Source organism: Drosophila serrata, unplaced genomic scaffold, assembly GCF_035046125.1.
Source record: "Drosophila serrata isolate PLE 108 unplaced genomic scaffold, ASM3504612v1 contig_272, whole genome shotgun sequence".
In the NCBI taxonomy this organism is placed as follows: Eukaryota; Metazoa; Arthropoda; class Insecta; order Diptera; family Drosophilidae; genus Drosophila; species Drosophila serrata.
Genome location: NW_028257170.1, coordinates 2749544 through 2776945, shown reverse-complemented (window position 1 = coordinate 2776945; position 27402 = coordinate 2749544). Strand labels below are relative to the sequence as shown.

Below are 27402 nucleotides of genomic sequence, written 5' to 3'. Positions count from 1 at the left end.
AACTGTCCCACTCCGAGTCGACGCCCGGAGTGCGTGCCAGGGTCCTTGGAATCCTTTGGGGGCAGCCGCACCCACTCAGTTCTCCGCAGGACGAAGGACTATAAAAGCCGGAGTCGTCGCGTGCGCACCGCTGACTTAGTCAACGCATCTCCTGCACGCCGGACCGGATGTCGACCGACAGCACACAGCCGCACACGCCCAGCCACGATGTGGTGGACGCAGTGCGTCCCCAGCCGTGTGCCGCCAACCAGTGGAAGAGGGCCGCCTTAATGGCCCGGATGGCGCCCGCGTTCCGCGAAACGGTCTCCGACGATAGCGAGGACGAGGTGGACACCAAAAAGCAGATCAAATACGGCAGCGGCTTCCAAGCGGCAAAGGCCATCATTCATGAGTACTGCGACTACACGACCATTCATGGCATCCGGTATTTGGGGGAGAAGAAGCGACCCTTTCTCGAGCGTCTCTTCTGGATCTGTGTCCTGCTCCTGTCCGTGTTCACCTGCGTTAAGTTAACCCTCAATATCTGGGACAAATGGAACAATAATCCAGTGATTGTCAGCTTTGCCGAGAAATCAACTCCCGTTTGGGAGATACCCTTTCCCGCGGTCACCGTTTGTCCGGAGACCAAAACGCGTCGCTCCATTTTCAACTTTACAGACTCGTATCATCAGGTTCGCGATTTTCGGAATAATGTAACAGGAATATTGGATCTTACAGATAAAGAGTAAGTTTCCAGATAGGATAACATTGATTAAGAAGACCCAAAATCAATAACTAATTAAAACGCTGTATACTTCGTTTGATCATTATCATTCAGAAAAGGCATATATGGATCAGTGGTACAGGTCTGTGAAGCACATTTGCATGATATTACCCTGGGCGAGAAGATCAGAAAGGGCATGGAGATCATTGACGGCCTGACCTCCGTATCGCCCACCTTCGATGACACCTATCTTAACTGCAAGTGGCGAAATACCGGAGTCAAGTGCAATGACATTTTCCACAAGTTTGTGACTGAAGACGGCGTTTGCTACAGCTTCAACTCACTTAGTCCAGCGGAAATCTTCAAACCAGAAGGGTAAGATCAGCCTCAAGAAAGGAGGATTTAATAATCTTATATAGGCTTCCCTGGACAGCATTATTCCCGACTTTATATTCCGCGAGGAGAATCGCCTCTCGATGGATTGGAATGTAGAGGATGGTTACAGTGCCAGTGCGGATACTTCGCCCTATCCCAACAGAGTTTTGGGTCCTGGAGCCCGAGCTGGTCTCTACCTTTTTATGGGTGGAATGGAAATAGATTTTGATGACATGTGTCGAGGCCCTGTTCAGGGTTTCAAGGTGGGTTAATATTGAATTCATTTAAACCAGGGGGGTTAATGGATACAAAGCCCCGTAGATCCTCTTACACACACCCGGAGACGTGGCCCAAGTGTCGAAGCAGTATTTCCGCATACCCTTCGACCAGGAGGTGCTCATCTCCATTCGTCCCAAGATCATCACCACCTCGGATGGCCTGAAGCACTACGAGCCCAATCGGCGGCAGTGTTACTTCCAGAAGGAGAGGGACCTGCGCTACTTCAACATATATTCCCAGAGCAACTGTGAGCTGGAGTGCCTTGCGAACTTCACCCTGTCAAAATGCGGTTGCGTCAAGTTCAACATGCCACGTAAGCATTTTTTCCGGGCAAGTCCTTCGGGGATGTACCAAATTACTTTCGGTTTACGTTAGGTAATGTCAATATGCCCGTTTGCGGAGCTGCCAGCTTGAAGTGCTACAACGAGGCGGAGGATGAGCTGCTGCTCAGGGAGTTTAACCAGGGACTGATGAACTCCGATGAGAATGCCCGGGGTGAAACCGAGTGTAACTGCCTCCCGTCCTGTACCTCGATCGCCTACGAGGCGGAGATTTCCCAGGCGGACTTTGACTACAAAACAGTGATCAATACGGACACGCCGGAGGGTAAGGCCGAGCAGGCCAAGCACGAGGGGTAAGTTGAAAGAGGATCCTTAACTTTCTTATTCTCAAAAGTAATTAATACATTTTTCTTAGTATGAAAATGTCCCGCGTGTCGATCTTCTTCAAGGAGGCACAGTTCCTCACCTCACGACGCTCTGAGCTCTATGGTACCACCGATTTCCTTGCCAACTGTGGTGGTCTCTTGGGTCTCTTCATGGGCGTGTCCATGCTCTCAATTGTGGAGCTGATCTACTTCTGTACGGTGCGCCTCATTTCGAATTTAAGGATGCGCCGCAAGACCCGCAAGGAGCTGCTGCAGGCGGTCAACAAGGATGCCTAATTGGGGAGGACCTCCTCCATGACCAAGTTGAGCTGACTCGGCTGCTCTGCTCTGTGTTTGTGTTGCGTTAAATGTTAAATCTGCAAACAATGAAAATAAAGTTGTACTCAGCACCAGACTGCCAATGGAGTCCTTTGCCTATCCTATCCTGATACGACCCGCATACTGTCAGGCTCTTCTCCTCTCTCTGTGTGTGTGCATTTCAAATGGAATCAATTATTTTATTGTGTGATTTGCTGCCCTGCCCTGCCTTCGACTCAGATTCGATTCGATTTCGAAAGTCAATAGACAACGACGTCATGAAAGTCGCAGACAAAGTCAAAGCGAAGCTACGCATCTCATCTTCTCGCTCATATGTGATGCAGGACCCAATCCTTTGAATCCTGCATCCGATATCCTTCGGATTCTCGGCTGGGGGATATACCTTAGCTGGGCAAACAGTGCAGCAGAGGCAGCCATCGTCGTTCGAGTTGTGCGTGCGGCCCTAATGGAAATCCAATTGAATTAAGTTAATTATGTTGGCAAATATTTAAACAATAGCAGCAATTTATGCGCACCCATTCCCACACATGGAATATATGTATATTGTATGTATATATCTCACTCCTCGTGCCACTACATTCGACGCAAAGTAAGCTTTAATTTGTAATGTTCATGGGACTAGTGATGTTACTATCTCTTACTGTGGCTTATTATACATAATTTAAACTGTTTATAGGGATTTCCTGGAGTTATATTTCTATAAATATTAAAACAATGTATAATATTTAAAGAAATATCTATTAAAAGCTAAATAGTTAGATATATATCCACCGAAGTATATCCCATCTCTGCCTTATTCTTGTTTATTATACAATGGCCACTGTAAATTATAAAACCGTGGAATTTTCCACAAAACAGTTGTGCAACAGTTGCGCTTCAGGCGGCGACGAAAAGTGCTGAAATATGCATCGAGTTTCATTATGGCAACAAGTGTCGTCGAAATGTCGAAACGTGTCGAAATATTGCAAATAAAGTTGACACATTTGCATATGCCTAATAAAACTTTCATGACCCCAGGCCCGGGAGTTACACAACGTGGCGAGTGCAGCGGGCACGGAATCCGCCGAGTTCGTATCCGGAATCAGAAATCTGAAAACCGGAATCCGGAATCCGAAATCCGCGTCCGTGTCCGCACTTTGGCACTTTCCATCTCCACCGGCTGGCATTTTGTGGGCCACTTTTTACTTTCCTCGGTGCTGGCATTCAGGGCATTCGTGCCTGCCTGCCAATTTGATTCACATATAAAAATGAATTTATGACAATTTCGGGCTGATGGCTGCCAAGGCTGTCTCGAGGGCTTTATTGATTGCACACAGACGGGCAGAGAGAGGGCGGTTTTTAAAATAGCTTCGCACAGACTTCTTTTCTTATAGTATATAGTATACTTTACATTATCTTTTCCATCAACTCTCGGAAGAATGACATTGTCCATTTATATGATTATGTCCGTTTGTGTATTATCATTATCCTTTTGGTCCCAGACATCGGCTATTAAGCAGTAAAAGCACAAAACTCACAGTCTGTAAAGGCAATGTCAGTAATCAATTTGCAAGTAATTTCTTCGCTTTTCCGCCTGAGTTTTCCACCCTTTGTGATGGCAGACATGAATAAGTCCAGGATAACATGACACTTGACATTGAGCCGGAGGTCGTGGGAAATCCGGAGAGCGGCAGCAGCGTAACTGCACTCGCTTTGCAATATCAATAAAAAGTTTGTTTCGCTTTTAGCAGAAAAATTTCACCGGCAAAAAAGTACAAATTGTAATTAAACTTTTGCACAATGCAACAACTCCAACTGTCCGCAGTGTCTGGCAGCAGTCAGCGAAAAATCGGCTGCGTGGCAACAACAAATAACAAAAGGCAAAGTGCAGGCCAATCGCTTGATTTGCTTGGCAAGGCTTTAAATTTCCGGTTTCCTGTTTCCGGTCTAGAAGCCCCCACAAGCAAAGGCTCGTAACTGTCAGTAGGAACATACTAAAAAAGTATGCACAATGGGTGTTAGATCTCCTATTTTTAAGACATTAAGTGTAAGAGACTTTAAAGATTGAAGATATCAACCTATATTAATTTAAAAATTTTATATAAGCCTTCCTACATGATTTTTAAGAATTTTCTCTCACATTTTACTTAGACAAAAATTACCAAAAATATCTATAAATATTCGAATGATGTACCCTTAAGAAAAATATAGTTTTCCACCTATTTTAAGCACACAGTAAGATCCCTTGCAGGAAGCAGTCAGACGGCAGCCATGTTTGTTTGTATTTATGTCGGTTTGCCGAGCAACATTTTGCGGCATTCAAATGCGGAGCGGCTGCAGCACGCGGCTGTCATGTCAAGAGGTGGTGGCCCACCTGGCGGGGATCGGAGTATCCCTTGGAGTGCCTCAGATGACGACTGACTCGCGGCTGCCTCAAACTGATTGCTTAAGCGGAAATGACTTGAATGGCTTCGCCTTCGCCGCGTCACACGGGGCGTATGTGGAATTTCGCACTCGATTGCCTTCACCGCGCCCGGAGTTAAAGTTTTGTGTAACGCGATTAGCGGTTTGAGCTTGTTTCGTTGCCGTTGCTGTGTTTTAGGTTCAGTATTGTGTGTCTAAACCATGGCAGGTCCTTCTGCGTCCTTTGGAGCCACACCTGGAGTCGAGCATCGATTGCAGTAATTGCAGTTTGCAGCGCAACTCCGAAACTTTGGCTCCGAGTTGGAAAAGTCATTAAAAACTTGGGCCCAACTTTGGGATTGGAATTAGAATTTTTGATTAAATTGCTCGCAAATTTACTGCGACAAGACACAAGGCAAGACAATTAATGAAAAATGCATAAGCCAAATGGCGAATCAATGTATATCGTGACACCAATTGCGAATTAACACCCTCGTTCAGTCACACACACACACTCCTCAGCCATATATAGCCTCGTTGTCACGCAGGATTTGCTGCGGCATTTCCCGACCGCAAGTCCTTCGAAAAGGAATTTGTATGCAAACCGCGCACTAAATTAGATTCTTTTTTACTGCAGTCACATCGTCCGCTTGATGATGAGGCGATGACAGCGTCTCCTCCGGGTTTATTCCGCTCCGGAGTCCTCAGTCCGGATCCGGCGATAAAATGCGTAAGCTCGTTAAAATTGCAAGCGACGCGCCTCTTATAATAATGGTGCCTCAGTCGATGGCTGAAGGATATTGATGGATATTGGTGCGTCGTATTGATTTGACTCCGCAGGATTCATCCTGTAGTTGATGGTTGAGGTTAATCCGATGCTGGAGTGCCAAGCAGTAAACATAAAAGCGTTGGCTTGAGATGGGGAAATAGTAATCTCGGCATATGTGCTAGCAACCTGTTGTAGTTGACTTTTGTGAGAGGAATTTCCAGTTTTTAATACTAGCTTTAACATTCAAATTATAGAAATAACACGAACAGGAAAATATAACAAAAGATAGACATAGCATAGCATAGATAGCATATAAACTTGTATCCTTTCTTTGTAAGAAACCACATACTTTTATAATATTTTGAGGGTTATCAGTTCAACATTCAACATTTTCCACAGATATTTCGGTCAGTACAAAATATTAATAAATATTTATAGAAACCATTCTTATCAAAGTTTATTTATTAAATATTTAAAAACGGTTTAAAGATATTAAACCAATAATATTTTTAAATATTCTTTGCATAAATATACTTAATCCAACCATTGCCAGTCATAAACTAAATCTTCCCATCGCCAACAATAAAAACCCGATCTCTCACTTTCCATATTCATACCCAGTTTTATAATTGCTTTTCCCAGGGACCAGAAAAGGCCCCGAAAATTCAGCAACCAACACAACTGGCATACAGACAAAGAAAATAATATAAATTAAATTCACTCGCACAAGTTCTCGAGCTTATTATGCATTACCTAATGAAAACTGGGCCAGGACATACACAGTCAGCGGCAAGGACCAAGGACCAAGGGAGGACTGACTACTACGACTGCTGCCAGAACTGGCAGCCGCGTAAGCAAATAATAAATAAATAAATAAACGAAAAGCGCAAATAACATTTGAGAGCCAGATTTAATTTCTAACGTTGAGTGCGCATATTAAAACAGTCGGGATTGTGGCAAGGGATTTTCCGGGGGAAAATCAACCGAGGAGGAGGTGGAGGAGCGTGCAGACAAAAGGCGGAGTAGGAAAACCTTGCTGGAAGCGACAAACAAAGATGATGCGGATATCGCTGAGCCCGGTCTGGTGTCGGTATCTGTGGGGATGTGGATATGAAAGTGGCTGTGGAAGTGGAAATGCAGCGGAAATGCGGGATTCCGAAACTCCAGGACCCCAGGACTCTGGGATGCCTGCCTTGCGGGGGGATATAAAAATAAACAATCAAAGCGGGCGGCAGAAGGCGTAATAGAAGTTGGCGTGAGTAAACAATGAATTACGGAATCATGAAAGCAAATTGACTTTAATGCAAAAATCAAATATTTACACAGCGTGGATGCGGGACAAGGAACGGAGGCATGAGAGCGGGAAAAAGACGGCAATGCAATTGCAATTTCCAGACGAAAGAGATGGAGAGACAAAGGCAAACAAATAGACAAACAAAAGCAAACGAAACGAAACGAAACGAAAGAAAGAACGCATACAAATTGAGGTTATGTCAGACGTCCTGGCCCCCAAAACTCCTTCCCATTTCCCCAAAAAACTTGTTTCGGCACTTAAATGCCAATGCACACACAACCACAGCAGCATTCACACACATACTCACACTTATTAATATTTGGATAGTCCTGCACAGGAGAAAAATATATACATATGTCTTCAATAGGTATCCAAAGAAAAAATTATATAGCCAATAATCCTCACAAATATAAACGTAACTGTTATTATTTTAAAAATAAATTGTTCAGAGGTTATACAGAAATCTCGAAGATACTGAAATCACTTAAAAACAAGTCAAAATTATGATACAAAATATAACTTAGTAAAAAATCATTCTATTATATACTTTCAGAAACATTTTAGGGGAGTTTTGAGGATCAAGTTTAATTTGTAGTAAAAGGTGATATAATATTCGTTTAAAAACGCTTTAAAATTCCTATGAATTTTACAATCCCAATTGAATCTCTTACAAATTTTATAGTACTAATAAAATCCCCCAAATTTCTACCGGATTCTAATTTTTCTGAATTTTGGGCAACCTTTCATAAGGTATTAATTTAAATGTGCAACATTGTTATATTATTTTTGTAAAATAACATTACAAATTGAACTCAAAAATATTAAACAATAAAATGATTCTGGGTTTTTCTCAGTTGATGAAAATGGAAAAACGGTTATGGAGGGGAAGTGGGGCAAAGCAGGTCATCAGTGGGTTAAGGGCCAGATCAGCTTTTGTGCGGCACTGGTCTGCGGAGCATCCGGTTTTCGAGTGCACGTTATATTAGCTCGCTGGGCGTGGATGCTGTGGTCCGGCACAGTCCGGCTGAATTTTACGATTTCATTCATTTTTGTGGTTGCCATTTGACGCCGCAAAATATGCAACAAAATTTTATTTGCCAGAAATAAGAACCCCTCGAGCAGAGATCCAAATAAAATTATAGAAACTATTGTGTAATGCTTTGGAATTAAGAGTTTAGCTCTAGCACTTAAAGGCGTTAAGTCCCCCAAACGTAATTTCCCTTGGAATTTCTCAATTAGAAGCTGGAAAGTAATAAAGCACAATGCCAGAAGTCAGAGGAAAAAAGTGTTAACATGGATGCAAAAAACAAAAAAAGTGGAACGCACTGCAGTTCCAAAGAGGAAGTATCACACAAATCTGAAAACCATAAAAGTGTCGCTTTCAATTGTTTCCCCATCTCCACACACTTCAGGCAACAATCGAAGCCAACAAGTGAAATTGAAACGTTCAATGGAATAGTGTGGAGTGTCGGTGGTGGAGAAGGGATATGGGACAGGATGGATGAGCTCCTGGGGAGGTAGGACGGGGGTCAGAGCGTGCTCCAGAAACTCACAAGCACAAATTGATGATGATGTAGTGTGTGTGAGTGTCTGCAACAGGATACTCGGCGAGTTTTTCTTTTTTATTTTGGATATTCTCTCTCGGGTAATACGGATTCTAACAGGAAATTTGGGTTATGATTATTAATTCTTATTGAGTTTTACTATATTCGGATATATAAAAGCATTTTAGAGCTTAACCAAACAGAGCTGATCACTACTCATACACAGAATAATATAATTTAGATTAACTTTTTTTCTCTGCACTTAATTAGCATGCTTATATTTTTATATAACAATTATTTCTAAACATTTTGTGCTTGCTGTAAATTTTCTAGAGAGTATCTCATAAACCTAGAACTTTCTTATGATTTATTTCCATCTCCATTTCTGTAGCAGTTACTTTATTACTTTCAGAACAGAGAATCATGGTGGCTATGATTGACACCATGGCGGCAATAAATTTTTAATTTTCAATGCTTGCCAATAGACTGATGGCCTGATGGACCTCCCAGCATCACATCCCTCACAGACTCCAGTGTGCTTGTTAAATTCAAATTAGAACGATGCCAGGACAGGCTTCCTGTGCGAAGGACTTGCCGCTGACAGCGAAGATAAATGACAGAGAACTGCGATCGCTACAAATTAACCTTGTTAGAGAGGCAAAGTTGAGTTGAGGAGACCCAGACATAACTCCGCTCCATAGTCAGTAGAACCAAGGACCAGAGGAAACGCAGGACTGCCTGAGGACACACCAGTTACAAGTGTATGTAATTTTTTATCGTCCTCGCTTCCTTTCCACTGACGACGACGACTGACTTATGAATGGCGTGTGCCAGTCGAGTTGAGACTACGGATGCACTAAGAACTATTTTTCTTTTCAAATACTTTTAAATACTCAAAAAATAAACTTAAAATTAAATAGCAAATGTTTTGGTTATACTCTACAAAAGGAAACACTCTTGGGGAAAGCCTCTTTCATATTTTAAAAAGCTTTTAATCAAAAAAGGTAAGAATTTAAATTAAAACAGGATAATACATAGCTCATAAATTCTGGCTTCTGGTTTTAAATCAATTATTAAATATTTTGCAGGAATAGTTATCAATGTAATATAATAAATTTGATTATTTATACCTAACGAACTAAAATGTAAACCTTTAATGAAGGTTTCTCATTTCGGAAAAACAGTTTCCTAACGATATTTATACACTTTCAAACATATTCTTTTCATATGCAGTTGGTATTGAATAGTTGTCTAGACCAATTAATTCGAGTGTAGACAATATATACTGCCATTGCCATTGCTGTGAGTCGATAAATCAGTTTGTGTATCAAATTGAATTCACGAGCGTGCACTTGACACCAGCACACGCACATTTATCAGCCGGCCAAGGAAACCCGTCCCAAAACACGCCGAGCGTGAACTTTAATTCGGAAAGCCGGAAAGCCACAAAATTTTAATCCCAGCTAAGAGCTCGCTGGAATAAAAACCATCAGTGGCGTGCATTATAAATTATTCATTACGAAAACGCAACCACGACACGCCCCGTTTTTAGAGTTACTTTTTTTATGTATTATTTGCGAGTCCTGGTGCTGACGGGCGTTCGTTTGCACCTAATTTGATTTTTAGTTGCTGCTTCTTTTGGTGGCGTCTGCGGTCGGTTGGCCTGGCATTCCTTGCTTCCTGCTCTGGCTCCTTCTCCTACTCCTGCTTTTGGTCCTTCTCCTATTCCTACCACCGCTCAGATTCAAATACAAATCCCGGATATAGCATCTCACGGAAAGCATCTCACGGACATACGCCCACAGGACCCAGGACCCAGGACTTTGGCAGCGCTTTACTCGCCGCATCCTGTTTTCTTTTCATTCATTCCAGCCGCCGGATGGCTGTCGAAAAAATGTCTGTTATGTGGCTACAGAATTTTGCAGTAATTAATGGCAACTGTTTGATTAAAAAATTCCATGGAAGCTCCCTATGCAAGGACGTATGTGTGGGTTTAGTTCTAGTTTAACATATTTCCCTCTTCGGGAAACCGCGGTCATCAGCCCTCCGGAGCTGTGATGTTGAATAAATCTATGTAAATGCCAGGAGATAGCTTTAAGGACAACTTAAACAAATAGTTGGATTTAAAGCCTTTTATGAAAACACTATCGTTTCCTTTTAAAACTCAATCTTACTAAAATTAAATAACAATTTTATTATAAGCATCCAATATTCTAGTTTTTTATCAGACGTTCCTTGCCCTTTTTGTGTATTGCCTAATAAACCTGGTAATCATAGTCCTGGTTATATTCAGCCCATCTAACTAACTACAAAGTTTCATTCAGATAGCTTCAAAACTGAGAGACTAGTTTGCGTAGAAACGGACAGACGGATAGACGGACATGGCTAGATCGGTTCGACTGTTGATCCTGATCAAGAATATATATACTTTCACTGCGTTCCGAACTTCTGACTCAAATTATAATACCCTGCAAGGGTATAAAAAACAAGTTATTTATATTGAGATCGTACAGCATAATTTAAATTTAACTTATTGAAACTTAAACTTATTGAGAGAGACCCCAGAAATTACACCCAAACGAAAGGTATACCTCTAGCTATAGTTCTTTAGTCGAAAACGTGGGATCAGAACTAAATTAAAAACAACAGGACGTATACGCAATGTAATAAGAAAAAGATCAAGTTTTCGGTGATTTACATTGAGATATATACGGTAGCTTTATATAGGATAAATAGGATATATAGAATATATAGAATGTATAGAATATATAGAACATATATATAATATATAAAAAATATAGAATATATAGAATATATAGAAAATATAGAATATATAGAATATATAAAATATATAAAATATATAAAATATATAAAATATATAAAATATATAAAATATATAAAATATATAAAATATATAAAATATATAAAATATATAAAATATATAAAATATATAAAATATATAAAATATATAAAATATATAAAATATATAAAATATATAATATATAAGACTATATAGCAAATAGCATATAAAAGCCTTGGCTGGGACTTACCGAAGTACAGGTCACATATATATCACAGTTCCGGTGAAGAGATAATCTTCGAATTTGTCCATGTGGGTTTCGATGATCAGGTAATATTAGAATAATCACTGTCACTACAGATCCAAACAGAAGGGAAGCCGCCTCCAATTAATCCAGATGGGTTCCGATGATCAAGCAATATTAGAATAAACACTGTCACTACAGATCCGAACAGTAGGGAAGCCGCCTCCAGATGAGTTCCGATGGTCAGATAATATTAGAATAATCACTTTCACTATTGATCCGCACAGTAAGGTAGCCGCCGACACACTGAATCCGTGAGCGAGGATCGTGCCTCTATTTATAGTCGCTGGGGGAGAGCAGAGCGAGAGCGATATATGGTGAGTATGTCAGAGAGGGAAAGAGGGAGCAATAGCAATGTTTACCCGGGAGATGCACCGGGAGAGGGAGAAAGGGCGAGAGGCACAGAATTTAATGCTAGCTAGAGAAAGAGCGAGAGAGTGAGCAATACAGCAATGTTTAAAGGGAGGCATGATTTAAATATACATATGTAATTATAGCTTATTTACAATCAGCACCGCTTAGATTGATGTGTCATTAAATCATTCGATAAATATTATATTTTTTATGGCACAGCCTAACCATAATTATTAAATATTATTATTACTTTTCAGGCAGCGACGATGGAAAGGGGAAATGACCAATCCAGTTGCGACAGAAGGATTCTGCTGTGCTCTTGTGTTGTGATCTACGTTTTGTGGGTGGTGAATATCGTAAGATACATTTAGAAATAAATAAATAAAAAAGGTGCAAGAAGTTTTCCCACAGTCTTTAACTGCCTGGAACACCCGTACCTATTACACCATATTGGAGATACACAGGGATTGCTGGCATTGCTTCATGGCCGACTATATGATTGTGACAATTGGCGTTCAGTGTCTCACTTTTCTACTTCTGATCGTGACCATTCCGTTGGTGGTCTTCCGGTTGGCCCGCGGTATTCGAATTGTAAGTGATTTGAGGGTATTTAGTAAAGTTTACTTTGAAGCAAATAATTCCAACATAATATAATAAAATTGTTTGTATATATTTGTCTTAAGGGAAGTTAATCATTAAATCATATTCTTTAGTATGTGACTATACTCTTCCTTACCATCTGGCTGGAATTGATGTTGTCTTTGGTTTTAACACAAGAATATCAAGCCATTGGTGATGTAACGCGAATGTGGAAATACAAAAACAGTCTGACGTTCTTCGAAGTTAAAGTATGGATATTTTCGCTTGAAATTTAACGTAATTCTATACTAAATCATATAATTTTTTTCAGTACAAATGCTGCGGCGTTTTGGGCCCCGGTGATTATGTAGTGATGGGTGGCTCGACACCCAACTCCTGCTATAAGGATAGCAGTGGGAAGAGCGAGGATCTCTACACCACAGGCTGCTCAACTATCTCCGTACAACCCATTAAACTTACCGTAACTGTGGTTGTCTCCCTCATTTGCAAGGTAAGACTACAAATGTTATTCAAAGAGTCTGTGTAAGTCCCAGTGTCCTTTCAGATCATCATGCTTATAGCTCTGGTCATATATATGATTTTCCTGAACCGAACCGGTACCCCGATGCGCAGATGGACCTGGCTGCATCCGGCTGTCCGAAGAGAATCTCCGTCTTGAAGCCCTCCAAGGATTTCGTGGAGAAATCCTTGTTCCAGGATTTTTAAGATGGGGCTCAAGCAGCAGATTGAAATCCAGATTCGATGTTCGCCCAATGGGAATGGGTATTGGCTTTGGAGTTTGGCAAGACGACAGACAAATTGGATGCTGGCTCTCGTCATATTTCACGGACTGCAATCAATATCGATAAACACTTGAGTCCCGCATCCGATGTCCGGGATACCGAGTTGGCATGCATATGGATGAGCCAATAAAGGAATCACCAAAGCATGTCCGGCGATTGAAAAAGTATTGCAAATGCCAGGACACGGGACACGGGACACGGGACACTGAATCGAAATCGGACCCCAATCCGGACACGGAGCCCTCGACAATCGCAACAATATGCAAATGCAGCTAAGCAGAAAATATTCAAGGACATCTCACCACCGCCCCCTTCCCGAGCTATGGTTTCCACCTCCTCCTCCTCGTTTTATGTGCTCCGTGCCGCCCCGTAAATTTTATTGTTGTCAACATTAAATTCTGGTCGTGGAAAACAATTTTGCAGCATTTGAAAATCCATAAAATATGCATACAAAATTGTCCAACGGAAGGACCAACTTTATGGCTAAATAGTTTGCTTCGGCCCACATCGTTAATGCTTTTTTTATGTGCTCGGTGTGTGTGTGAATGGGTTTGGGTGTTGTTGTGCCAACTTTTTAGCCGCCATAACGGCAAGACCAACAATAGCAAAAACAACCGCAGTTTGGTCAAGCTGCTGAGAACCCATCGCAAAGTTTATGGAGATAGAAAGGCAGCGACCAAAGGGTCATGTGGCTCATTAAACTTTGGCCAACAATTTTTTAGTTTTTTTTTTTTTGTAGCACCGACAAAGACAAACAGAAAGTTTTCCACTAAATATTTGCGCCCTCGCAAAAAAAATAAAGGAGTTTCAACTGCTGTGGGGGATGTGGAAAGGGGCAAGGATTTCTAGGGATTCGAAAGTCGGACTGGGCATGAAATTTTCCTTGGCACACATACGCCCCATTAAACGCTAGACAAATGGAAATGGGAACGGAAAAGAGAGGTGAAAGTGTTACTTTAAATTGTAAACGCCTTTGTAGGTGATTACTTATGGGAATGCTATCACAGGTTATCAGCTGGATGATGATAAATACAATTAAATATTAGTTTATTAGTTAATTGGAGTTTTATTTTCCAAATTTAAAGGATTGTCCAAGATTCCTATTCAAAATGATCTTCCAGAAGGACACAATCAACTGTAGCTATATTTTATAAAAATAAAACTGTCTTCCAGGAATAGTTTACATATTCCATAATATTTATACTTCTCTTTGGAATTCTGAAAATGTAATTAGTGGAATATGAATGTCAGCCACCAACTGCATATTATCTTCCCCTCACCCCAAAATCCCGCCCTTTTAATTACAGCAAATAATAATTAGCTAAAGAGCGAGTTCGTGTTTCATGCAAAACTGTCTTTAATTCGTACGAACAAATCAACAAAGTGTCAACAAAGCTCGGGATGTTACACCCTTTTAGTATCCCCAGTGGGAACCGAATCCATCGAAGCTGGCATGAGCCACCACGGCGGCGGGAGAGTACTTCACAAAGGCGGCAGGAGCGGCGGCAACCACGGGAGCGGAGTAAACTGGAGCGGGAGCGGAGTAAACCGGAGCGGGAGCGGAGTAAACCGGAGCGGGAGCGGAGTAAACCGGAGCGGGAGCGGAGTACACAGCCTTGGTGACCACGGGAGCGGGAGCAGAGTACACGGTCTTGGCCAGAACTGGAGCAGGAGCAGCGTAAACTGGAGCAGGAGCGGAGTAGACAGTCTTGGCAACCACGGGAGCTGGAGCAGCATAAACAGTCTTGGCCAGAACGGGAGCAGGAGCAGCGGCATAGAAGGACTTGGTGATCACGGGAGCGGGTGCAGAGTAGACGGTCTTGGGGGTGTACACATTGTTGGTGATGCGGGAGTCCACCTTGCTGACACTGGAGTACGGGGTGACCACATTCTTGGAGTAGGTGGACACGGTGCCACCAAAGGAGCGCACAACATTCTGCTGGGTGGTGCCGACGGCATCATAATGCGGCTGAGCCACCTTGGCCACCACGGGAATGGCAGCAGAGTAAGTGGCAGCTGGAGCCAGGAAACCGGCACTGGCCACGCTCACCAGGGCGCAGAAGGACAACAGGACGTACTTGAAAGCCATTTCTTGCTAGTGTTTATTAATTCCAAAGGAAGGAAAAGAGATACTGAAACTGATGTTGGTAGTAAGCTGCAGTGGCTACTGATGCCAAACTCTTTCGAATTCACAGTTTTTATAGCCAAAATACCGAAATAATGTCTTGCCAAATTTCACGGCCAAATGGGCGAGACTCTCGAGTGCGTGTATATCTGTGTGACAGATTGACTTAGGCCTAAGCCCCAAAACTGGTTCATTGGGTTGCCGCCAAGTGACTGAGCTCTTTTTCATCTCCATCCGCGTTTCAGCGACTCGATTGGAGGCCACAACCTCAAGTACCCCCACACCCAGTGTATCGCAGGAAAGTGAATTATTTTGAATACTATCAGCAGCTCATAAATTTTCCAGAGCAGCGAAGAAAAACTTTTATTTGCCCTGCGTATTTTTCCATTAAATTGAGTTCTACTCAAGCAGCAAATATGGCCCATCCCCCAAAAAAATACAGGAAGAAGCCCTCGATAAGGGTATGTTCCCTGTTTCTGTCAACTTTTTTTTTTTTGTATCATCAGGGGTGTTGGTTGTTTTTCTTTTCTTTTTTTTCTGTGAGGTGGTGGCAGTCAGTTGTTTATGTTTTTTGTTTGCATTTTGTCTTAAAAAGTTGTTGTGCAATGCGAGAAGGGAGATTTGAAGCTGGAATTAAAGATAGTCAGAAGTTGGAGAGTTCTTGGCAGGCCTTATTATTCAAAGATTGAAACTACATCAGTGATTGTCTGAATTAATTTTTAAACATAAGTTACTAATGATTTCTATATATTTACTTTAAGATACAAATAATAAAGCAATTACTGGTATTAACTCTGCTTACTTTTTATACTTTATGACAGTCATTTGTATAAATAAAAGACAAACAATAATCCTCGTTTAACCTCCACCTTTGTAATCATCACTCAACACATTGACACCAACATAAATATTTGCACTGGGTCACACCCAAAAAACTTTGGCAGTAAATTAAGAAAGAGAGCATCTAATGTTTCGTCTTGTTTTGCACTTGGCTGACTTTCCACTCCCGTTGAGTTTTCTTCTTTTTTCTGTTATGTTTTGGGGGCAAGTTGGGAAAATGAATTTCCCTGCTCGGCTGCTCACGGGGCGCATGATGAATATTTATTGAAATTACCAAAGTTGACGCTGCTCCAAATTGAATTGTGTTGCCAACTTGGGAAGCTTCTTACAGCCACGAGTTTTTCGCTATTTTTTTGGCTGTTGCGATTTTTGTTTTCTGCTTGGTTTTTTGGCAAATTGTTATTAATTTTACACTGGGGGCCCTGAAGCCTTTGCCCTCCGCCGAAAACCTAATTACCGCGCTTAATTTATGCCAGCAAATTGGCTTTCAAGCGGTTGCGCAGGTGAACTGAACTGCCATCGCATTGTGGGCAGTTCAATTACCAACAAAAAAATATCGACAATAAAAATAGACAACTAAATCAGCCCAAAAAAAAATTAAACAAAAATCAGCAAAGTCTACACATAACTGGCACGCGTCCGATGCGTATAAAAGGCGGCACATTTTGGCCAAATCAGCATCAGTCGCAGCCCAGCCAGCAGTCTGCCTTCAGCTTCACTCTTCCACTCCACCGATTGCCAGTCATCCAGTTCGAGTGCTCCAACCATGGCCTTCCGTTACCTCATCCCTCTGTGCGCCCTCCTGGCCTGTGCCAACGCCGGTCTCCTGGCCAGCCATGTGGCCATTGCCAATCCCTCGGTGGATGCCGTTGCCTCCACCCAACATGATGTGGTGAGGTCCTTTGCCGGCACCGTTTCCAGCTACTCCAAGGCGGTGGACACCCCGTACTCGAGTGTGCGAAAGAGTGACACCAGGATCCAGAACAATGTCTATACTCCGGCCATTGCCAAGACCACGTATGCGGCTCCACTGTACACTCAGGCCACTCCCATCGTGGCTAAGACTTTGGTCCATGCTCCGGCTCCAGTTGTTGAGAAGGCTGTCTATGCTGCTCCTGCTCCAGTTTATGCTGCTCACGCTCCGGTGGTGGCCAAGACTGTGTACTCCGCTCCTGCTCCGGTGGTGGCCAAGACTGTGTATGCTGCTCCTGCTCCGGTTCTGGCCAAGACTGTGTACTCTGCACCTGCTCCAGTGTACGCTGCTCCTGCTCCAGTTCTGGCCAAGACCGTGTACTCTGCCCCCGCTCCTGTGGTGACCAAGACTGTGTACTCCGCTCCTGCTCCAGTTTATGCTGCTCCTGCTCCAGTTCTGGCCAAGACCGTGTCGTATGCTGCTCCCCTGGCCACCACCAATGTGAACCATGGCCCGGCTGCCACCACCTACACCCACAACGCCCCCGCCTTGGGTGTGTCCAGCTATGGTAGCTCCCAGACGGTCCACTACTCGCCCGCCGAGAGCGTGTCGCACATGAGCTTCGACGGATTCGGAACCCACTGGGGTTTCTAAAAAATCTCTTCTTTTGTTATTGCTTCTTGTTAATGTTTGGCGGTTAATAAAGACAGAGATCGATTGTTGCAAATTGAACATGAACTGAGCAGAGGCCGGGCACCGGAGGCCTTCCGGCGAACAATGGGCCAAGATAACTGGTTAACTGGTTTTTTGGCCACATCATTGCAGAGCGGCCTTCTCGACTACGAAAAGCGGCTTTTGTGGGGGCGTGGCAGGCCGTGTTTTATGGCTCTTTAATTGGATTTAATATTTTCGCACACCTTTCCCTCCGCACTTTTGCACTTGTTATAATTATTGTCAGTTAATTAACGGATATTTATGAGCGCATAGCCGCATAACTGCCCCCCGAAGCTTAATCTTGACATTCGTCTGCGCTCATGTGGGCTCTGGTTAATGGTTAATGGTTATGGATATATATTTCTCTGTACACACTATACATTTAATGGCACCGCACCGAGCTCAATGGGTTCAATCGAATCCACTGACAGGTGGCCCAAAAGGGGAAGCGGATCAACAGATCGAATGTGTGTTTTGACAGTGATATTTCGGCGGGATTACTCGAACGATATTCGAGTTGTGTAATAAAGTTTTGGGGAGTGGGGTAATAATAAAAATATATTAATTGTTTTTAGAGCTTATAGTGCGTGTTTTGAGTAATATAAGCTTTTAACAATTTAATGAAACATATAAAACATAACATATATGTTAAGCATCATAACAATATTTGACTAAGAGCAACTTAATAACCATACTTAATTTTAAGCTACAAATTCATTTACTAAAATGCAATCAAGCAACAAAGAAACTAAATGAAAAGTCTCATTACTTCTTGTTATATTCAAGACATATTCACTTTGCCTTAAAGCATATTTAAACCTATTTGAATTAAGAGTACAAACAATTCATTTATTTTCCCAATTAATCAATGAGCAAAAACAATCTCCAAGAGGCTATTAATCAATTCAAAATGGCTAAATTAAGTTATATTCTCACTAAGATTAAAGATTAAAGCCCTTCAATCGAGTGGCATTTCCAACTCGATGGCATTTTTAAGATGACACTAATTAGACATGCAATGGAGCACCTCCATTCCCTCTAGACCAAAGTGACAGGCCAGACAATAACAATTAAATTAAATGAAAACGTGTCTAAAAAGCAGGGGTATTGGGGTGCTCTCCCTGTCTTGGAATTTTTAGCTTCGAAAATTAGCTGCATTTGTTGTTCTTGGCTTTGGTTTTGATTTGCGACTTGATATTCGCTATTTGATTGCGCATACGCCCCGTGCCACATGCCAAAATGTGCCAGATTGTTCTCGTCTGAGTTGACAATTAGTCAATAATTTATTTCAATTTCATTTCGCATGCCACTCACACTCCCCACAGCCCCCATCAGCCTAACTGCACTTTAATTACATTTACATTTTGGGCTTGAGATTGCCGCTTTCGGTTTTTGCCATAAAGCGACAGAGAGACACACACATTGGGCAAATGTGTGGCAAAAGGGACCAAGGGGTAGTCCTGGCAATTGTTGCAATGCAATTTAGGTAAGCGAATTTCCATGATTTAAATAAGAGCATTATGTGTGGCAGATTGTGCATGTGACTCGGAAAAACTGCAGACAATATGGGTTTGGTATTCCGTCTGGGCGTGTGTCCTCGTATAATTAAATTATGGCTGGACATAAGACGCATAATAGGTCATAAATCAAATTTACCTATCCCACGGGTCCAACCCGGCTATGACACTCCAGACGCCGTCACAGACACAGTTTTCTATAGATGCACTGAGAAAATAGATTAGATTGTTTTGTTTTCTTTAGCTTTTTAGAAAACAAATAGGTCATGACTTGGAAATATTTATATAATGTATGCTGTCAGAAGATTTTCTTGTTATGTCTTATTGTTTAAAGATACATCGGTATAAATAAGAATATCTATATTCTATATTAAATGTTATATTCTATAACCAACCTTCTATAACATACTTCAAGCTCAAAGGAATTCATATAAAAACTTTAATGCCGGTTTCTTTAAGAAAATAGTATATTCCATTATAATTTTTCACTATTTCGAGTTCAGAATTATATTATACTTATTTCCCTGTGTATCTGCAACAAGGACACTCTGTATCCTGGCTCCTTCCCCTCTGCTTGATGGACATTATGACGACTCTGTCTCGGCAAACAATTAGACAATTGATGCATCTGCTGCGGCTGTTGTGTCCGTTTGCTGTCTGTTTGCATTTGCATTTGCATTTGCATTTGATGGTGCCTTTGGTCCAGTATTTCTATTGCAACTTTGACTCCACGGAACCACAAAAGGGCCGTTCCGTGGATACTGTTCGGATTCGGTTCCTGCATTTAATGTGACTCCTGTCAAAGGCAGTTGCCATTTGAACGAAATGCAATTGAAACATTTTCGCCAGCACAAAATGCAAATTTAGCATCCTTGTTTTGCGACCAACTGTTTTCCATGTTTCGTTCTTGAGAGTGTGAACGTTAGCAATGTGTTTATAGTCTTTTGTTTTGTAAAAAAGTATTCTTATTCTGTTTTTTATTATTTACTAGGTCAGTATATTTATATGCCTTTGGAGAGTGTGAAATATGGATTTGAGGCCTGGCTTTTACACTTATTTTGATTCGTTTTTTCTATAATAGCTGAGCTGATTTGTAAGGTGGAAAATGTTTGTGGGTTTTGGTATTGTTTTTAAAATATTTTAAAATATAACTATACATTTAAATTCAAACCACTTTCTATGAATACCTTTAAAGTTGATAATAGAAACATAAAACCAGACCAACTCGCCCAGAAGTAGAAGAAAAGAAGGCAGACTTTCCATCGCGATATGTCATAGAAGCAGACAAAGAAAAAGAAAAGCGCTTTTCTTCGGTTTTCCACCCCACTGATACACATCTTGGGGTTGATTAAAATTTAATTTTTAATTTAAAGACTGCTTGTATTCTATTTGCTGCGAAACAACCAAGTGCAAATAACGCATCTTGAAGGTCGTCGTTGGCTGTTGATTTATCATTACTTTATGCAAATCGAGCGCTTACCTTTGAGCTTTATCGGATCTAAGTTTTGGGGGGTTGTTTCGGAGTTTTCTATCCCTCTTTTTGCCCATTTTCCGATGGGTTTACCAGGAAATTTCCCACCCTCCGACCTGCCTTTTCCCGCCACGTGCAATGTCAATGGCAAGCGATTAACATTCAATTAGCTTTTGGCTTCATCAATGATTTTATCGTAGCTATTTTGGCAGCAGGACGAGGAGGTCCTGTTGCTGTGGCTGCTCGGAGTGTAAATTGTGGCAAATTATCATTAGCCTGCTCCAGTGCGTGTGTGCTCCTGTTTGTGTTTGTGTGTCCTAACAAGGACTCCGGCAACGACATCTTCAAAAGGTTTTTATGACATCAGCAGCTGTCGTTGACAGATTATTGTGGCGATTATTTTAGCAGAGACGCAGGACACCCAGGACAGATACCAGATACAAGATACGGGACGGCGAACAACAAACAGGACCCCAAGGTCCAGCAGGATGCAAAAGGGGGGACGGTGTCCCTGTGTGTCCCTGCTTTTGTGCCTTCAACTGGAAATTGTCCACACTGTGGTTGGCATTGCTGGTGGCCGCTTTGTTGGTGTCCTTGTTGCTCCTGTTTCACATATCCTAGGGGTCCAAGGACCTACACTTGAGCATCTTACGGCTTGGCACTTGTAAGTAACTAGTTGAAGTTGAAAGAGTTGTCCCTTATTTATAAACCAAGTAATGTTCTATGATACATCAATTTCAAGTTTCGATATCTACAGAGACAATGGATTTTCCTTACTGAGCAGCAAACAAAATATGGTTTTAACTATGTTTTAAAGTTAATTATATTATAAACATTACTTCACTGAGTTATAAATATATATATATAATATATATATATATTCCAGAACTTCTTTGATTTACCGATCCTTGATCATGTCCATTTCATTGTAATTATCGGGATGTTACATAAATCACAAGGGTTATAAAGGTGTTCTATTATCTTTAAAATACTACAGATTTTAACACACATTGAATTATATTAGTTTAGGTACAAATGTAGTTAAAAACTGAACAGAAAAATGTAAAACAATGCAAACTTTTCCCATACCCTATTATCCCGATTTAAGTCACACTTTAATCTTAAAGTTTTCCCCATCCCATTACTACAGAACCCATAGAATGCCGATGAAGTTGTTGATATCGGCAGGCGTGGTAATTTGCGGGTTGCGTGGGGTAATCAAATTACATGCGGAATTATGGACACCCGCAGGACGATAATGGCAGCCAATAAAGATGACAATGACAAGATAAGCGCAGGACCCATGACCCTTGCTGTGGGGTGGAAAGGAAAGTCGTCATCGTCATCTGTTGGCTCCATTTCGCGCAGCTTTAAATGAAATTTAACGATGCCCACAAATAATGATGCTTTGCATTTTAAAACACTTTTCCCAGCCAGCCAGCCAGGCAGCCGGTCAGAAGTCAGAGGAGTCTGAAAAGTCAACAGGACATTTTCGATTGGGGGTCTCAGAGTCCGATGCTCATTACACGCACTCTACTTGACACTTTTATTGGCAAAAGGAAGAACGGAATGGCTGCAAATGCGGGTCATTTTATGGCCAGTAACATCCGATGCCGATAAGGGTATTAAATTTGCTCCGCCATAAAGTCGCTGGCCACATCACTCAGCGTTTGGCCAATTACGCAAATAAAAGTATGCGCCATCTTCTTCCAAGGCAGAACCGTGAACGTGTCAAAGTGCTGGAAAATATGCTGGGGGTTTTTTCAAGGATGTGGAGTGGCTCATTAGAGGTGTGTTCTGCTGCCCCGAAGGTCCTGCTGGCAAATTGTGTGGAAAAACGCACACTAAACTGACACTCAAAAGCTCTCTCACACTTTCCCCTTACCTCGCAGGCAGAAAATCCAAAGAATCCTCTCAAGAAAAATGCTTAAAAAATAGGGGAAGGACTTCGTTTCTTTATTTCTCCTGATTGCCACAACTGGCATAATTAAAGGCAAGCTCTAAACCGCTCGAGGCGCTTCTCATCGGATGTTGGGCAAGGAATTTCGACTGTCGCCAAGCGCGGTTTAGGGGGCCATAACAGAATGTTGTCGGCGTACTCATTGTCCTTGTCGTCCGGCGCATGTCCTGCGGCTGATTAAAATCTATTAGAGTCAAAGAGATGTAAGACACCGACGAGCAAGGGGGGTGGGTGGGGATGGATACTTTGGCCAATGACTTGGCATGTAAATGTCGCCTGCGATGGGGGAGCAATTGAAATGCATGCGGCGGAAACTTCCAACTTGTCAGAGAAGTGTATAAAGGCCACAGGGCATGTCAGAGGAGATATGGATTTTGAAGGGATTGCTAAGAGAAAATATATATCTTGATATTACTAAAGAAAAGGGTTTACAAAAATAAAAACTATCCATTTTATAATCAAGCAAATAACCTAAAAAAACTAAATACAAGCAGACAGATCTCTTTAAAATACAAATAATATCTTCTAGTCTCTGATTTATAGAACTTAGAGTATTTAAATGCAATCATCTTTCAAAAATATTCTCCCTCAATTGTTGGTGTTGTCAAAAGTCGCCCAGAAAAACTTTGCAGCGCAAAAGTTTTCTACGGAAATTTGTGCAGCTGTTTTGTGTGCGATCCGATGTGCCGGGCTCTTAAATATCCTGTCGAGCCGAGCTTGTAAAAGCAAAATTTGTTGAAATATTCATTTAATGGCTGGCACGCCCACTACATGTGCGTTGCGATGCTTTCAATATGATTTTTCATGATTAAAGCGCGTGCCGGGTATGTACATGCATGCGTTTTTATCGGCCCAAAAGACGCCAGAGAGTTCGATAGGAATTTTCTTATAAAATTGTCGTCGTCCCCCGGAATTGGAGGTACAAAAAAATATATACCCCACATGCCCGGCATAATAAAGTGATTTTAAAGGGCACTTTCCCGCTCTCGCCTCGATGGGTATGCGTAAAATTTCCATTTGTGCCAGGCACTCAACTTTATTGAACTTGAAGTGGAGACTGCGATAATGTTTGGCTGATAGAGAACTGAACTCAGGACTTCAGGACCAGGCACCCCATGTGTTCTGCTCCAAGATGTCCTGGCTTTACAATTCATTAAAATTTCATATAAACGGAATGAACAATGGCCAGCGTACGTAATCCATTTAGCAGCTGCAACGGAGCACTTGCAGGAAATACTATATATCTGTTTATTTATGGAATTTTAATCAAGGAAATTTGCAAGGAAAATGTATATATTTTTAAAGCATTCTGGAATACATAAATATATACTTTTATATTTTATATTCATTACAAATGCCAGAATGATGAGTTAAATAATTAATTGCTTACTTTATGACATGGGAAATTATGTTTGTATTATCAGAAAAACATTGTATTTGATTTTTAATCATTTTCAAGTTATTTCCGAAGAAAAATCCCCTTTCTTCAAGTGCATTGTTATTAACTGTTGGCAACAAATGCGCCACAATAACGATATTAAATGCACTGCAAAAGCGTCAAGTCATAAACTGCTCATCAGTCTTGAGCGGGCACCTTGCCCCATTCCGCTGTAACGGTAATTATGCGCAACGCGCGACGCCGCTGGAAAAGTTGTGCTATCACAACTCATTGTCTCGGCGGGAAATGCAGGAAGTGGCAACGGCAAAGAGCCGGCGGCAAAACATGCCACCAAAAGGGGGGGGCGTTGCAACAAGGGGGGACTGTTGCTGTTGTTGTTGTCTGTGTGCTGTGCCTTTGCCTTTTGACGCTGATAATGCAATTTCCGCCAAAGCTCCTCCCCCTTTCATGGCCACCCCTGCCAACGTAATTTACCGCCCTGCAATGTTTCATTTTAGCTGCGCCTTTAAGGCCAACTAAGGACACGGCACTGTGAACGCGGCAGGATCATGGCAACAGAGACAATCAACGGGGGCCAGTTGTTGCCACTATTTATCTACATAAAGTTAATTGAAAACATTCAAATGCCAGGACGACTGCGTGATGTGTCAACATCTTTTGATGCCGCATAATGCCATGCCATCCGAGTAAGCCATTTCAGGCATCTATCCCTCAAGTTATCATAAAGGAGGTTTTCCTTCTCGACTAGGAGGTACCTCGTAAATTATATATAACTTTAAGGAAATATTTTATTTTAAAATGAGGTATATGTTAAACAGAAGTTGTAGGAATAGCAGCTGTAGTGCATCCTATTAACTTACCCTATGATCTACGATTCTCAATTAGATTTCTATAAATACTTAAGTACCTTAGATTTTCTAATCTTTAATTATAAAACATTCCTCTTTCCCCTGTGCATAGGATATACCCACATTATCCCTGAATCCCTGAGTAAAACAACAATGGACAATGGAATGAAAGCATTGCGTTTTCTCTACGCTTTCCTCGTCTTTATTACAAATTGGTTTTGTGCACTCACCACCACTCACTACTCACACTCACTACTCACAATACTCACACTCGAATTCGCATGTTTCGTGCGCAATTTGCACCACCGAAATGAATATGGAGCGTGGCGTGGAGAAAAACTCTGGACAAATGTGCAGAAACGAAAGAAAAAATAAATTGCAGCTCACGGGAAAGGTGGGCCAACGGGGCGGATACGTGTCCAACTCGCCACGTTAACGAAGTGAAATCGAAAGTTTGACTGCGGTCTACAGTGGGCATTGTCATTGTCATTGTCGTTGTGTCTGTCTGTGTGTCTATCGCTATATCACTATATATATATATATATCCATCCCCCCCGAAAAACAGCCCAGTCCCTGTGATTCTGCATTTCTCCCAACTGACTGTCAGATTGAATGGTTTATGTGTGACACCTTTGACCGGTCACCGAGGTGTTTTTCCGCCGGTGTCCGGCTGCCAGACGATATAAATTAAAATTCAGCATACGGACAGGAGTAACTTTAAGACTCAGACGGAGAAAATCGGCAAAAAAAAACACTCGCTGCCATATGGAAAAGTAATGTCAGATTGGGGGTTATTTTAGAAGACTTTTGAATGTTGGAATTTATTGTAGCTTGTAAAAAATGTTCTAAGAAAAATGATGATCCTGTGAATTCTTAACCCTATTTAATAAAAAATAAAGCTTATTTCTGTGAGCTTTAATTTCCGTTTAAAGTACTTCAATTTCCCGTGGGTTCTTTACACCTTTATTCACCTGACTCCTTTCAATACCTTTTATACCCTTCCTGTTGAAAAATTAAAAAAAAATTTAATTTATAAACCTGAAAAACACTAGCAACGAAGAGCTTTCCGAATTAAAATTAATGCATTTTTAACCTAGTTATAAGTTTTTTAAACTTTGATTTGTCGAACAAATTGTCACATTAATATATTGATAAATATAATTTCCAAAACATGAGAATGAGAAATATCCGATTGCATCCTATAATTAAATTTTAAGCTGCAAGTGTATACAAACTTCAGCTTCCCGAAGTAATATACTTTTCTGGTTTTTTTCTGTTCAGTTGAACAATCTTAAATACTCCGTTTCCGGTTTAGCTTAACATAGAAAAGTCCTGTGGCCCGATTTCCGGTTTCTCTTATTTGCCCAGCACAAGTCACGTGGCATTCATAATTCTTAAAATGACGCCATCAGAAATTATGTAGCAATGCTAAGTGCACCCAAACAGATGTCCTTCAGAAGAAAAAAGAAAAAAAAAGGAATGGGGAAAGGATATACGTGACCAGCATTCGGGGATCCCGTAAGTATGCTAGGATTTTTATTCGGTGGGAAAAGGACCTCACCAAACAATGGGGAATTGATTTCGGGTTTCTTTTTTGGGCCAGTGCAAGCTGATTATGGAATTAAAACATATTTCTGTGCGGGGAACTTAAAACTTTAAGTGGCAAAGGTTGTCGCTGCGCTCTTAGTACGTGACATTCTTTTCCTTTTCGAGTTTATCACGTGACAAGTTTTCCAGTTTTCTGCGCTTATTTTCCGCAGGCACACACAGAGACACACACTCACTCCATCGGATGCTGGAAATGCGTTTCATTTTCGTTGTGGGAAAGGAAAAAATAACTTTTCATGTGTGTGCCAGAGTTGGGGAAAAAGAGGAAATGAATAAGCAAACGAAACTACAAAGAAGTTAACTACAAAAGCGGACTGCGAAAGTGAACTTGGGTTACAAAGGCGAAGGGATCGTAGCTGGGAGGGCACAGTGGAAAAAAAGAACGGAGATAAATAACATTGAATGTGAAAACACAGGGAAAAGTGGGAGAAAATAAACAATACGCCTTTTGAAATGCTAAACGTGCCGGCAGCGTTCTTCACACATTTCGCAAGGACGCCTCGCAGGACTCGTGCTCATCCTCGTCCTCGTGTATTTTTATTAGCACAGCCACATCGGTTTATCTTGTTTCACTCGATGCCAGAAACATTTATCTTGTCGTATTTATTTTGTAGCACATTAATTTCGCTTCGTGTTTCATCTGAAATTGACTTATTTGCATTTGGTTTAATTTGTCCGAACATCAATACCCTCCCAAAAATAAAAATAATAAGGGAACAGGGATGTTGCGTCAAAAAAAAGGCATAGCCACAGGTGTTGCAAGTGTCAGAATTGTGATTGATGGAAGGCCCAGAAAAAAATTATGAGATTTATGTTCTTAAAACTTGTTTGACATC

General features: G+C 41.4%; 4 protein-coding genes and 1 long non-coding RNA gene across 11 annotated transcripts in view; 3 read left to right on the top strand and 2 right to left on the bottom strand.

Annotated features, from left to right (window-relative positions):
- Positions 1–27402, bottom strand: part of LOC110176732 (uncharacterized) — a 78951-nt gene that overhangs the window by 48728 nt on the left and 2821 nt on the right. For both annotated transcript variants that reach the window (XR_015271983.1, XR_015271984.1), the window contains exon 2: positions 11382–11721. This is a non-coding gene — a long non-coding RNA (uncharacterized LOC110176732). The remainder of the gene's footprint in view (positions 1–11381; positions 11722–27402) is intronic.
- On the top strand, positions 127–2418 carry ppk26 (pickpocket 26). The gene is made up of 6 exons (XM_086834193.1): positions 127–724; positions 818–1078; positions 1137–1341; positions 1400–1670; positions 1733–1991; positions 2054–2418. Exons 1-6 carry the CDS (start codon positions 168–170, stop codon positions 2298–2300), a joined length of 1800 nt encoding a protein of 599 aa, XP_086690319.1. The 5' UTR covers positions 127–167; the 3' UTR covers positions 2301–2418.
- Positions 11942–13586, top strand: Tsp66A (Tetraspanin 66A). 3 transcript variants are annotated; one of them, XM_020943193.2, is made up of 5 exons: positions 11942–12145; positions 12201–12380; positions 12503–12637; positions 12700–12879; positions 12934–13586. In XM_020943193.2, exons 1-5 carry the CDS (start codon positions 12056–12058, stop codon positions 13045–13047), a joined length of 699 nt encoding a protein of 232 aa, XP_020798852.1. In that variant the 5' UTR covers positions 11942–12055; the 3' UTR covers positions 13048–13586. The 3 variants fall into 3 exon arrangements, with proteins under 3 accessions (XP_020798852.1, XP_020798854.1, XP_020798853.1); XM_020943195.2 differs by having other exon boundaries at positions 12000–12136; positions 12187–12380; positions 12934–13072; XM_020943194.2 differs by having other exon boundaries at positions 12004–12136; positions 12190–12380; positions 12934–13072.
- Positions 14586–15260, bottom strand: LOC110176749 (uncharacterized). The gene has a single exon (XM_020943197.2). It carries the CDS (start codon positions 15258–15260, stop codon positions 14586–14588), a length of 675 nt encoding a protein of 224 aa, XP_020798856.2.
- LOC110176745 (uncharacterized) lies at positions 16810–17776 on the top strand. 4 transcript variants are annotated; one of them, XM_086834474.1, is made up of 3 exons: positions 16810–17136; positions 17233–17550; positions 17629–17776. In XM_086834474.1, the coding sequence occupies exons 1-3, from the start codon at positions 16903–16905 to the stop codon at positions 17701–17703; spliced, it is 627 nt and encodes a 208-aa protein (XP_086690600.1). In that variant the 5' UTR covers positions 16810–16902; the 3' UTR covers positions 17704–17776. The 4 variants fall into 4 exon arrangements, with proteins under 4 accessions (XP_086690600.1, XP_086690599.1, XP_020798848.2 ...); XM_086834473.1 differs by having other exon boundaries at positions 16810–17502; XM_020943189.2 differs by having other exon boundaries at positions 16810–17519; positions 17622–17776.

Bases quoted from the DNA above. Each gene is read 5' to 3' on its own strand.
- ppk26 (XM_086834193.1), top strand. From the start codon at position 168: ATGTCGACCGACAGCACACAGCCGCACACGCCCAGCCACGATGTGGTG. The intron at 1,671-1,732 runs GTAAGCATTTTT...GGTTTACGTTAG, and splicing joins CGTCAAGTTCAACATGCCAC to GTAATGTCAATATGCCCGTT. The intron at 1,992-2,053 runs GTAAGTTGAAAG...CATTTTTCTTAG, and splicing joins GAGCAGGCCAAGCACGAGGG to TATGAAAATGTCCCGCGTGT.
- Tsp66A (XM_020943193.2), top strand. From the start codon at position 12,056: ATGGAAAGGGGAAATGACCAATCCAGTTGCGACAGAAGGATTCTGCTG. The intron at 12,381-12,502 runs GTAAGTGATTTG...CATATTCTTTAG, and splicing joins TGGCCCGCGGTATTCGAATT to TATGTGACTATACTCTTCCT. The intron at 12,880-12,933 runs GTAAGACTACAA...GTGTCCTTTCAG, and splicing joins TTGTCTCCCTCATTTGCAAG to ATCATCATGCTTATAGCTCT.
- LOC110176749 (XM_020943197.2), bottom strand. From the start codon at position 15,260: ATGGCTTTCAAGTACGTCCTGTTGTCCTTCTGCGCCCTGGTGAGCGTG.
- LOC110176745 (XM_020943188.2), top strand. From the start codon at position 16,903: ATGGCCTTCCGTTACCTCATCCCTCTGTGCGCCCTCCTGGCCTGTGCC.